The sequence below is a fragment of the Pavona decussata genome, unplaced genomic scaffold (genome assembly GCF_977016875.1).
Source record: "Pavona decussata unplaced genomic scaffold, jaPavDecu1.1 SCAFFOLD_340, whole genome shotgun sequence".
Classification (NCBI taxonomy): domain Eukaryota; kingdom Metazoa; phylum Cnidaria; class Anthozoa; order Scleractinia; family Agariciidae; genus Pavona; species Pavona decussata.
Genome location: NW_028145728.1, coordinates 67,501 through 80,617, shown reverse-complemented (window position 1 = coordinate 80,617; position 13,117 = coordinate 67,501). Strand labels below are relative to the sequence as shown.

Genomic DNA, 13,117 nt, shown 5'->3' with positions numbered 1-13,117 from the left:
CAACAAAGTCTTAAGTTGTGAGGTTAGAAACGTCAACTGGCTACCATCTCAAATGGCAGCTGCCCCAGACCCAGATGAAGTGCTCCGCTCGACAGCTGGAAAAGGAAATTTCCAACGTGTCACAAGGCTTCTCATAGCTGGAGGAACTAGCTTACTGAGAGAGATTTTTGATGCCCTTTGTCTACCAAGTAATCTTCCCACAATGCTAAGCAATCCTGTCACGCAGAAACAGCTCAAGGCAGCAAAACTCACCAAGCCACAGTGGAATTGTCTTTACCCTTCCCCAGGGATGCACGGCAAGTCAACAGATTTTGATGTCACTCTTCTCTTCCATTTGCTGAGGACAATATGCGGCCTCGCCCCTCCTACCACAGGCTGGGATGTGCTACCTCCCAGTTCTGACCACAGCTTGACTGCAGAATTGGCAAGAATCAAATACTACCGAAACTCAGTTTACGGTCATGTGAATCAAAGTATGGAGGTCACAGATGACGAATTTCCATCGCTTTGGCAAGAAATCAGCGGAGCTCTTGTGAGAATTGCAGGACAGATCAGTGCTGAAAGGGAACGTGAATGGCAGAGGACAGTTGATAATTTTTTGAAGGATCCCCTTACATTAGAAGATGAAAGAAATGGTCAAGAACTGGACAGATGGTATAAAGACGATATGGAAGTCAAGGAATCCATGGAACGTCTAAAGAGCGCGACCAAGGAAGTCCGTGAAGTGACTGAGGAAGTCCGTGAAGGGATCGAGCGTTTGGAGAAAGGATCAGCTCAGGTAAAAGATCAGCTTGGAGAGGTGCATGAGGCTTTAGACAGACTGAGCTCCTCAACTACCAGCACTCAGTCAGCTGGAGGTAAGTCAGCAAATAAGAAGGTACATAAGTGCTAAGGTAGGGTGGTAGAGACTACGGTTTCCTCTTTTTCAAAGGGAAATCTCATTAACTTGAGGGGGAATAAATTAACGTCGATGACGTCATAGGGTGGAGGTGAAGTCACCCTACCCTATGGGCTGACGTCATGAAAAATTGTGAGATCATCATCTAAAAAAAAAATGGAATAGTGACAGGGTAGAGGGGTAACATCAGAAACCGTAAAAAAAAGCAGTGACATCATCGGGGTAGTAGGGGTGATAGATTTTTCATTATAAAAAGAGGAAAAAAATTTAAAGATATACTAGTATGGGTAGTAGTTTCTCTTCGCCTCAAATCTGGTTTCGTAGGTACGTACAAGAATATCGCAGGTGTATTCAATAAGACATTTACAGTAAAATATTACCTTGTCATTTTTCTATTCGATTTTCCTTTTTTTCCTGAGAACTCGGAAATAATGAAGGTATTTGTCGTGTGAGTTTCCCACCTGAATTTACTAGGCACCTTTCCCGTCTAATTACTAAAAAATTCGTTTCAGGTTGAGCTTTGTTGGGGACTAAAGAGTTAAAACAGTGTTTTGTTGTCTTTGTTTATTACAGTGCTCGGAATACATCGTGGTAGATACAATATAATACAAGTGTATTATCGTTCGTAGCATGTGTAGTTGCAGTATCTGTCGCGTAGTCTCTAAACTTCTTCTGAATGGAATAAGGTTCGTTTTATTAAAAAGTTATTAGTTTATTTAGTCACGAGACCTATTTGTTAATTAATCCGTTAACTAAATATTGAAGTCAACCATTCAGGACAGATTCACGTATGCCGTAACTATATGTAGCCTTCAAAGCTGAAAAACGTTCTGCGCAATTTGTCTGCGCGTATCCGTTCGCGGGCACAACTGCACTGAAAACGCTGCTGTTTGATTCTGTTGTCGTTGTTAAGCAGTTGCTTTTGTGGTAACAGCTGTGGTAAAAATACATTTTTGCCATCTACGTTTTGACCAATTTCATCGAAAATGCTATAAAATCGGACCGGGAATTTTACCAACACCGTGTAACAGGGTTCGCACGGGTCATGGAAAACCTGGAAAGTCATGGAATTTTAGAATTTCATTTTCCAGGCCTGGAAAGTCATGTAATTTAGGTGTGGGTCATGGAAAGTCATGGAAAATGATAATTATTAAAAAGTGCAAAATAAATTGGGTTTGTTTGCGAAGAAAATAGTAAAAACAAACCCAAGATGATTCCCAAAAAAATGGTCAAATTTAGGTCATGGAAAACTTGGAGAAGTCATGGAATTTCAAAAGCTCAAAAGAGTACGAACCTTGTGTAAGGACAAGAATGAAAACTGGACTTGGGGTACAGGGGTGACAGGTTCCGGTACATGACTATAAACACAGAAAAGAGACACTTCTGGTAACTATGCTACCCGAGCTTCATCTCTATTTAGTCTCTATGTTCCTCATTACAAGACAATTTATATTTGGCCTCACCACAACTGAAATTGAAATAAAATTCTATTTAAAAAATTGCAGCTGGTCAACCTCTGCTCATTGGATGCCTTTTTTTTTTTTTTCGTTTTGAAAGCAAAATTGCGCGATGAGTGAATGATGGCAAAAGTGCGACCACGGAAGGTTTTGTGAAAAAAAAAAAAAAATTAAAATCCCTGCTGAGCGCAGTGACAAAAGGGATTATTTGGTAAGTTTCCGTAACTAAAGATATTTTTACTGGCTTCAGTTGACCTGTGCAGATAAATATTGTTACACATCAGTTGTGTAGTTGACTTGAGCCTACTAGATAGCTGTACACACACCTTGTCAAAAACAAACTTTTTTACTGTGTTTAACATGATCAACTTTTAGCTAATTACACTGGACCGCAAGTAGCGAAAGCTAATCGAGGCGGGTAGTGAAAGACATAAAGAAATATACAACACATTTAAGAGACATAAACTGAACTGAAGGAAATAAAGCAGTACAATATACTAAGAGATCGAAAGTAACGTCTTTTGCTCCCTCGACACCGATAATGAGATCCTTGCGAAAAAAATTAAACATCTACTCTGGCAAACAATTATATACGTTGACAAACTCAGTAATTAACGATTAACTATTTTCCTACCCACGGTTGAGCTCTTGACCTTAAGTATTCAGGGGCTTGCTTATGTAGTCGCTTTTTGTAAAAAGGTCCATGACAATAACACACCCGTAAAGGCGATTTGTTTACACGCCGCGGGAATATCGAGGGCTTTAAGAAGCCATAAGAAAATCAAACCAGAGCAAGGTTACATCTGCAGCTATCTTCTTGTGTGGAATAATTATCGCTACTTACCAGGATATCTGCAGTAGGATAGTAAATTGTTAAAAATAAGAAAATTAAAATTGCTGCCATTTTTGTGCCCCGCGCTCAGGCAGAGTACGCGCATGTTTTTTGCGTTTTTCCGCTCTAAATACGTAGCCTTGGGGGGGCCATTTTCAATTTTCTGTTTAGGCAGAGATACAGTCATAACAGGTCACATGACGTATATTTGGTCATTGTGTTCTATTTCAATACCAATTTTGATGGTCTGTCAGGTAATTTCTTCAGAGTTACAATTGTTTTTAGATTTAAACCATGCCTTAATTAACATGCCTTTAAAAGAACGTGAAGTATGACGTTAACGTCACTATCAGCGTATGCAAGATGAGTGCCATCAGCATACATTCTACGACTAAGTTTAGATGAGCAATTTACAGGAACTGTAATTATTATTGTATAATAACATATAATATGCACATGGTAAGTTTTCCATAAGTTACTCCTTTAAGAGTATACGTTTTCGGTCCCTAAACCTGCCCTGCTAGGAGACACGAAGGTCAGATCGAGGAAATCAAAGTGAGAAGCGCGAACAGAGTGTTGTGGAAGCTATATGCTCTGCGCTGCGTGATGAGGAAACAAGAAAGTTGTAGGGAGTGCTTAAAATGTTGGAGGATCTCATTCAGTTACTGCTGTGGACGATCATTTAATGTTTTTTTTTTTTTTTTTTTTTTTTTTTAACCCGGCTAGCTACTGCACGGTTCTCAATGATAGATTCAGCATATTTTGTTGGAGGATCCCTGTCTTTTCCGGCATACCTCGTCATGGGGTCTTTGAACACCTTTTTTGAGTTTTTGTTGTTGTTGTTGTTGTTGTTGTTTTTCTTGATGTTGTTGCTTTAGTTGAAACTTATGAAGGCTTTCTTTACCAACAGTTTTTCTTCATATGAAGGTTGAGTGCGAAGCAATCACAGGACCTGGTACGCAGCGTGAAGCTACAAGGCCTGTGACAACCCCACAGGAAGCCCAAACAGTCTTCCTGGGCGCCACAACAGTGGCACCACTCGCATCACAAGTGGCCTTCCAACCGACAAATTTTGGAAATAGAAACATTCCATCAGCAGATGAAATTCTGAGGTGGATTGCAGCAAGGTACCTTCAGGTTGTAAACCCATCAAACCCGGACGAGTTTAATGGTTATCTGCAGTATCTACAAGAGATGCGGAAAGTGCTAGTTGTTGATGCTCAGCTGGGGAGCTTAATAATCACAGTCAAGTGTAGCTCTCTGCTGATCCTGGACGAGCTGTGGGAAGATTATTACACAGGCCATCTAAATGAAATGGCGCAGAGATATCTGGTCACGGAGGATGTTTTGAAGGGGTTTGGCCTAACTGAGGTGAAACTCATGACAACAATTATGGAGACGGAGTACAGAAAATGTCGAGATGAATTTTACAATCGTTCATTTGAGTTAACTTTTAGTGAGCAGCTTGCTTATGGTAAGTGAAGATAGTATGAATGTTGCAACCTAACATGTTTAAGATAGTATGAACGTCGCAACTTAACATGTTTAAGGAAAAACTTGTTTTGGAGAACTTCTGCTAGTTAAGAACTTTGACCCAATGAGACAAAATCGTTGACAACAAACATTGGGGCCGCGAATTGGTGTTTCAAAGAGAAGGAATATCTGAGATATTTCCACATTTCAGTATTCAATGACCTGTCTTGCTAGCTTTGAAACTGCGACTCAGTGAATCCGAGATATTGTAGATGGCGAATCAGCTTTAAACTCACATGCCGAGCTAGCTTGCAGAGATCCAAAGCAAGAGAATGCTGGCCATGCGTCACATATTTGTAGTTGGACGAGAGAAGCAATGTCTCTCACAGCAGTGTAAGACCTGATTAGTTTTTGTAGCAAATTGAGAAGATCCCACAGTTTTAAGGGCAATCTGTCTAAGAAATCTGGATATGTGAATACCCTGATGTTTATGCTCTAAGCCAAAAGAAACTTTTTTCTAGTTTATTTCCATTTATCCAAGTCCTATGGTTGTGCATGTAAGGTCAATGTTCAATAAGAGTTGTCAGGTTGCTTATTTTTATATATCAAATTATTGATACCTTCCCAAGTCTTTTCAATATGCCGTTTTAAAATTTAAAGAATGGGTTTATCAAACTGCAAAAATGATGACATTGATAAAATAATCGTTATCAATTGCAATTGGGTATTAGCTGTCTCTTCGGATAGAAAGACATCTAAGTGACTTCTCCACATTTCAATATGGCAGACATTGAAAGGAGTTGAACTACTTTCGCGCATACTTCCAAAACATTCTCCAATGATTGACAGATTTTTTTACTGGGCAATCATGTACAGCCGAAAAAACGGCAAGATCAAAGGCAGCTATCTGTCCCCCATGTTTGGAACCATAAGTCACGTTCCTTTTTGCATATTTATTATTAACGTCCAATACCCGGCCATTTTGACCGAACCAGCTTGAACCAGGATTTATTTAATGGCTTTGCTGTCATGATTGTAACTGCAAAAGAGACACGGAACCTGTTCTGTTCGGACAGAAATTCTTCACTGATCGATTCTTAGTGGCACAACGGAATTAAGCGAATCTTGAACAAGCAAAATTCTAAATGTGGCAAGGTTTAGTATTCGGTAAACTCGCCATTTTTAAAGGAACAAGTAACAACGTTTGTGAGATTCTAGTACAAGTACGAGTACGACTTTTCCAATGGAGTAAGACTGTGCACTTGCACTAGCTGAGAGCGGCATTGTGGCGAAAACAAGTCCTCGAGATTTTCAAAATCACAAAAGGGCTAAGCTATCATCATTCAAAACGACTGCGTCAAGTTCGTTGTTCCCAGACTAAAATGAAGCACCTATCTCTCCTGGTAATCGTAGTCTTACTCGTACTAGAATCTAAAGATCTGTAATAAGGGGATCTGTTGACGACCTGCTTGCTGAGTTCAGGGGACTGCTCAAATGTTTCCCCTTCAGACAAAAACAAGCCAAATTATCAGGCAAGTCATGCCTTAGTATTCAGACCAACTGAGTGATAGGATTAGTGCGTCTATGAGCTGTGTGTTTTGCGCATATATCAACCTCTTCCAAATCAAGCATATATTATCACGCTGTGGCAAAATACCAGCTTCGTTCCCAAGCCTAAACGCACTTAACGAAGTAACCGAGCTTGGCTATCGAAGTAACCCACTGAGCTTGCCGATGACAGAGCGTCTTCCCGATCAGGTCAATGCGTGACGTCATATTTGACTGCGCGCCAAGGACGTCTGGGGACGAGTCTGGCAAAATAGAATACAGTCAAAGCTCTCCTTGCGCACTCTCGTAAGCGACCAGCTCTAGTTACGACCACCATTGTGAAAACCCGTTGGAAATGTCACTTGAACTCTGTAATTTAGTTAGGATTTTTGAACATTTTTTTTAAATGCTACGAATTTTTTGTGGCGTATACGACAGTCGTAAGCGAGTTGTAGGTAATAATAATAATAATAATAATAATAATAATAATAATAATAATAGTAATAATAATAATAATAATAATGATGATGATAACTTTATTATTTACAAGAATAAAATCTACTAGATACAGTTTGATTCTATTAAAACCTGAGTGATTTTACAGTTTGCTGTCATACTGTAAAATATCAACATCTCATATATAAAAGCTAATTCATATGGGTTTGGTTCAGAAGATAAAAGAACAATTTCCACTGATGTAATAAAAATATATATTCCCTCATAATAAGAATATTCTAAATAGATGCCCAGTCACAGTGTTTCCAATCATACACTAAAAATAATTCAGACTGACAAAAAAAGTCACTACTTAAATTCTGGCTTACGCACTTTCCGATGTAATGTCAATGTCAGACATATTGGCTACCCTTATCTTTCTCCTGGTTCCTCTGAGACACAGCAAGGCTGATCGTAGAATGGCAAAGGATACCTTTCTTTGACGCAAGTAGCTCTGCAAGGTGGCTATGGAATCTCTTGCATTCATCGGCTATTCCACCTGTGCTTGTAAAAACTAGTGGTGTGAATGATCCTTGTTCCACTTTCAAAACCCGCCTGCTACATTGCCTCTTCTTCTCATTTTCGTGTAGTTGGAATATCTGTTTCGGAGACAGTTCTCGATACGAATCTGCGTTTGGATGGCACACCCGAACATCGAAAAAAGCAATTTGCTGTCTGTCCCAAAACCTGCGAGCGTGAACATCTAGTCGGGCATCAGGCGCTTTGTTTAATAATAATAATAATAATAATAATAATAATAATAATAATAATAATAATAATAATAATAATAATAATAATAATAATAATAATATAGAGGATATTACATGGCCGGGCGGAGATACGAAATTTCTCTTAGAGTGTTGAAAAATATTTCACGAGTGAGCGCAGCGAACGAGTGAAATATTCAACATGAGAAGAGAAATCTCGTATCTCCAAGCGACCATGTTATTTTCTTTTTATTATATAAAATCCTCACAATACAGCAAAATATGCTTTGTTCTTTATTTCAAAAACTAAGGTTTGAAATTGAGTTCATAAGCTTACAGTCAGTTGTTTATTTGTATCAATCGTAAACCAGGCCGAGTTATGTCAATAAAAGTAAGACTAAGCGAAAAGGCCACAAATAAAATCTAGATAAATAGAAAACGGATAAACAGGTAGGTCCGTGGTATAAACTAATGGCATATTAAATATGGTTAGAAATTTGGCTTAGAGTAACAAGTAAATCTGAACATACCGTCCTAGCTTTCATCGCTGCTTTCAACTACCCTCACACAACTCGACGTCGTACGCAGTTTTCCTCTTTGTATTCGGATTTTCTTGTTCTTCTACGAATTCGATCAGTTTCTTATCTGTGATCTCGGCAAATCTGCTTGAGCTTGTCTCCATTTTAGAATAAACTTAACTTCGACTCGCAAAAAGACCAACTCAAAAACTCCCAAAAGACCAAACGACAGCTAAACGGCGGAAACCCTTCGGAAAACCACAAATGCTTGACAGCGCGCGAAAATACTGCGAGCTGATTGGTCAAAAATGATATCACACATGTGGATAAAAATGATATCGCCACTGGCGGGATAGCGTTTTTATCGATTTCCTACCACTCGGTACACCACTAAATTTTATATAATAAATTTACTTCTATTGCGCGTGTTACATAGTAAGATGCCCACACGCGCATCACAAAAAAGAAAAACAATTTACAATTCAAAGTGATAATATTAACTACAATAAGCATATTTAAAATCGATATAAATAGATAAATGAGAATAGTAGCTTAAAATAATAATAATAATAATAATAATAATAATAATAATAATAATGATAATGATAATAATAATCATAATAATAAGGTAGTAAACTAACTCTAGTATATGATAAGTAGACTAACAGTAAAAGGTATGATTACTATCATGTAAGAATACTAGCTGTAGTGACTTTAGGCCTTTCTGAACAGATAAGCAGGCGCTTAGGTTTAATTTACACGAAACAATTCGTGTCGTAGGCCTGTCGTAAGCATGTTGCATGCGACAAAGTCGTACCGTGTAAATCGCCTTTTATGAAGTATACTCTTTGTGATCGCATTTACAGTAAAAAGGACTGCCAAATAATATTCTTAGATAAAGATCAAGAGTGTTACCCTGAGACCGAGATAGAAGTCTTTATGTTAAAGGCTCTGGTAAGTGACCAGCTTCTATTATTTCAGCTTTTGGTCGCTTACAAGAGTGCTTTCTTGTAAGTGAACAGCTCTAGTTACGACCACGTTTCACAATTCCCGAGGTTGTCGCTTACGAGGACTTCGGCTGTAGTTTAATCGGAATACAATACACTCTAAATGCTAGAAATATACAATAACTCACAATTGGAAATTTCATCAGTGCGCGAAGCGCACGCATTGAAATTATAATTTCACGAGCAAACCGAAATAAGATATAATAGCGTATTCTCCCCGTTTTCCCGCCAATTCAAGCCATTTCAAAGTCAAATCGAGGCTATAGAGCCTCGCTTCCGTGTTCTCCCCTTTCATTCTCCAAAATCGGTGAGCGCAAGGGAGCGGAAGAAGACGAGTTGAGACGTAGGATAGGAAACAAAATAACTTTATTGTTATGTAGTAACCGCTTTACACGTGAAAAACGAATGCACTACATTGATAATAACCAATGAAGTGATAAACGCAACAATAATGGAGTACAAACGTGTGCTCAAACATTCCCAAAGAGTGGAATATCGTAACTATCAAAAAATGCATGACATGCAGCTTGAATAAGAAAAACTACAACATTGATCAAGTCCCTGTAAGTCTCCATTAGGCCTCTTTCAAGGGTCTTGACTGTCACTACACATCCTAGTTGTGCTTAGCACCTGGAAGGAGGAAGCAAACCGAAATAAGATTTTGTCTCTTAAATCCCTAATAGGGAACATAAATGGGTGGGACAGGGTGGGACGCTATTATATCTTATTTCGGTTTGCTCGTGAAATTATAATTTCAATGCGTGCGCTTCGCGCACTGGTGAAATTTCCAATTTCACTTCACAAACCTCAATAAGATATAATAGCGTATGTTCAAAGCACCTAACCTTCCTGGAGCACCGTGGCCTGGAAGGCATCCTGTCCTGTCCCCTCAGAGACAATATCCCTTAAATAGTGTCTTCTGAAAGTGGACTCTTTCTTCCACTTTGCCATGTTCATTATCTCCTGACATGAGAGCCCTTTAGCTTTGGCCTTAGAGGTTGAAGCACCTCTGGTTGAATGAGCTCGAAACTCGGAGGTGTCAACCCCTGATTCTTTCATCATTTGTACTAACCACCCAGCAATTGTAGAAGGAACTACCTCCTTATGTGGTTTGATATAGCCTAACACTAGCTGATTTTTATTGCAATCAGAGCGCCATCCTTTAGTGCGTTCTAAATAACAATTTATGGTTGAGACAGCACATAAGTCAGGGTTAGTGTCAAAGGCAGTGAATGTCAACTTAAGGGGACACTGACCTTTCTTCCTAGATTTTGTTAACCGACCAAGCTCAAAGACTATGCAGCTCTCTTTTACTGTCATGTATCTTAAATCAAGAGCCCGAAGGTCAGAGGATCTGCCTGCTGAAGCAAGAGCAAGCAGCATACTCAGCTTAAGGGTCACCTGTTTGTCCGAAAGGTTGGCATCACATCCTAGAGTGCAAATATGATCTAGCACCCTATCAACATCCCACATCACCACATACCTTGGTTGTGGTGGCCGGGCATTGAAACATGCGTTCAATACTTTGCAAACCAACTCATGTTGCCCAGCCTTACAGCCTTCAATGGGCTTGTGAAATGCTGAGATTGCTGAGCGGTGGTTATTAATTGTACGATAGCATCTGCCTTTGTTAAACATTTCTGTGAGGTAATCAGCTATAGAGGCCACAGTGGAGCAAAATGGATCAATTTCTCTCTGATGACACCAGCCACACCACTGTGACCAGGCGCTATTGTAAGCCCTCGTAGTTCCCTTGCGCCAGGAGTGGGAGCTGAGTAACTCAGCAGTTTGCTCTGAAACTCCTTTTGCAAGGATGTTTTGCCTGAAACCATCCAAGCCGCTAGTTGTAAGCTTCCTTGTAGAACAAGGGGGTGTGGCTGTTGACTGGGAGACATAAGGATGTTCTCGAGAGGGGGGAGCAGAACTGGCTGTCTGCAAGACATTTCTAGTAGAACTGGGTACCATGCTTGTGTATGCCAAGTTGGTGTTATCATAACTATTGTTGCCTGGTCTTTCCTGATCTTTGCCAGACAACGGCAAATCATTGAGAAAGGTGGAAAGCTGTAACCTTTCAGTTTCGACCAAGGAATCTGAAAGGCATCTGTTGCCTGGGCAAATGGGTCTGGAAACCAACTGACATAGTTCATCAGTTGAGCATTGAGACGGTCGGCAAACAGGTCTATCTCTAGGGGCCCCCAGAGTTGGTCGTGCCTGGAATATGCTGGGATTCAGTTTCCAATTGCTCGAGTCCCGGAAGTGCCTGGACTCCCAGTCTGCCTCGTGATTGTATTTTCCAGGAAGATATTCTGCTGTCAGTGTAATTTGTTTGGTCAGAGCATAACCCCATAATTCCTGGGCTATCCCTACCAATACCGAGGATCGTGTTCCCCCCATTTTCAAGACATAAGCCACTGCTGTCCTGTTGTCCATTCTCAGGTGGACATGCAACTGCCTTTCTTTGGCAGTGAAAGCTCTCACAGCAAACAATGCTGCTTTCAGCTCCAATGCATTGATATGAAGGGTGTTTGATTCCTGCTGAGACCAAAGTCCCCTCGTGCGAACCCCTTGGCAGACTGCTCCCCAGCCCTGCAGTGATGCATCTGTCGTTATTACCAGGTCGGGGGCTGGAGTAATTATTGACCGACCATTCCAGGTGGAAATCTGATCCACCCACCATTGAAGGTCGTTCAGACAATTCTGGTTGAGTGATACCATTGTCTCGTAACTCTTTCCTGCTAGCAGACCTTTCACTTGCAACATTTGCAAGTGTCGGTAATGCAAGGGTGCAGGGAGAACAGCCTGCATTGACGAAGTCAGTTTCCCAATTATTTTGGCTAGGGTTCTGACGGAGGCAGTTTCTTCCCGAATCCGGTCTCTGCAAGACTGGATGAGTTGATTCATTTTTTCCTTTTGGCAATGATAAGTTCATTTCCATTGAATTTATCACAAAGCCTAGGTACTCCATGCAATGTGAAGGATCTAACACTGATTTCTTCCAATTGATTACAAAACCCAAATTCTGAAGTAACCAGAGGGTGGAGTCCCTGTCCCGCAATATTCCCTCCCGAGTCTGATTGAACACAATGATATCGTCTAGATAGACAATCATCCTCAGGCCAAGTCTGCGTAACAGGGCCACCACTGGTTTCAACAGCTTTGTGAAGTAAAGAGGGGTAGGAGCTAGACCAAAAGGGAGGCAAGTGAACTGATACCGTGTGCCCCCCCAAATGAACCTCAGGAAAGGCTGATGCTGCTGGCTCATGGGTACCCAAAAGTAAGCATCTTTGAGATCTATCTTGATCATGAAATCCTTTTCCTGAATTATATGTTTGAGGAGGTGCAATCCCTCCATTTTGAAGTGTTGATACACTATGTGGGAATTCAACCTCTTGAGGTTGATCACTGGTCTGCTCCCCCCGTCTTTCTTCGGAACCAGAAATATTGGACTGATAAACTCCCCTTTCATTGGAGAGACCACCTGAATCGCCCCTTTTTGCAACATCGCTGCAATTTCCTGCTCTATGTTTTCTTTCTCTGACTGATTGTGAGATATATGAGGGGGCATATTTGTCTGGAGTGGAGTTTGTTGAAAGGGAATCATCACACCAGTGACTATTTGTAAAATGTACTGATCTTGTGTCAGTAATCTCCAATTGGTTTGAAAAAACTGGAGTCTCCCTGCCAATGGCAGAGACCTGCTTAAAACTGATGTGTCCAACCCTAGTTTTCTTAGAGCTGGTTGGATGTCTGTTGGGACTATCTGTAATGACGTCTCCAGAATTTCTTTTGCAATCTGGGGCTTGTCTTTTTGATTCAGGTGCTCTCTTTTTGACCCTGAATTTAACTGACTTGCCTTTTGGATATCCTTTGTAGTTAGAGCTCTTTCCTCGGAAGGAGACAGACTTGCCCCCACCTCTGCTCTGAAATGAGGGCCCACGACGAAAGGGCTGAGAGCTTCTGGAATCTTGCCTAGAATACCTTTTGCCTCGGGAGACCTGAGGGGACGGCCGGGAAGTAGAACCAGTAATATGGTGTGAAATCTCCTTTGTAGATTTCCTAATCTTTGTTGCTGTACGGAGAGCCTTGTAGAACTTTTTCCCAAACAAAGTCTTATGAGACTTGGTTAATGAAGTCCCGTGTTTAGTAAGAAGTTTTTTGGCTTTCTTCATGTCCCCTGTGAGG

General features: G+C 40.6%; 2 protein-coding genes across 2 annotated transcripts in view; one reads left to right on the top strand and one right to left on the bottom strand.

Annotated features, from left to right (window-relative positions):
• LOC146453240 (uncharacterized) overlaps positions 1–13,117 on the top strand; it is a 30,079-nt gene continuing 16,962 nt past the window's right edge. The window contains exons 1-2 of the mRNA XM_085096831.1: positions 1–857; positions 4,098–4,661. Of these exons, the coding sequence (XP_084952957.1) occupies positions 53–857; positions 4,098–4,661 (1,369 nt within the window). The 5' untranslated portion in view covers positions 1–52. The remainder of the gene's footprint in view (positions 858–4,097; positions 4,662–13,117) is intronic.
• LOC146453243 (uncharacterized) overlaps positions 9,072–13,117 on the bottom strand; it is a 5,011-nt gene continuing 965 nt past the window's right edge. Inside the window, exons 1-2 of the mRNA XM_085096838.1 lie at positions 12,789–13,117; positions 9,072–9,565 (exon numbers count right to left, since the gene is read on the bottom strand). The exon at positions 12,789–13,117 is cut by the window's right edge and continues 965 nt beyond it. Of these exons, the coding sequence (XP_084952964.1) occupies positions 9,549–9,565; positions 12,789–13,117 (346 nt within the window). The 3' untranslated portion in view covers positions 9,072–9,548. The remainder of the gene's footprint in view (positions 9,566–12,788) is intronic.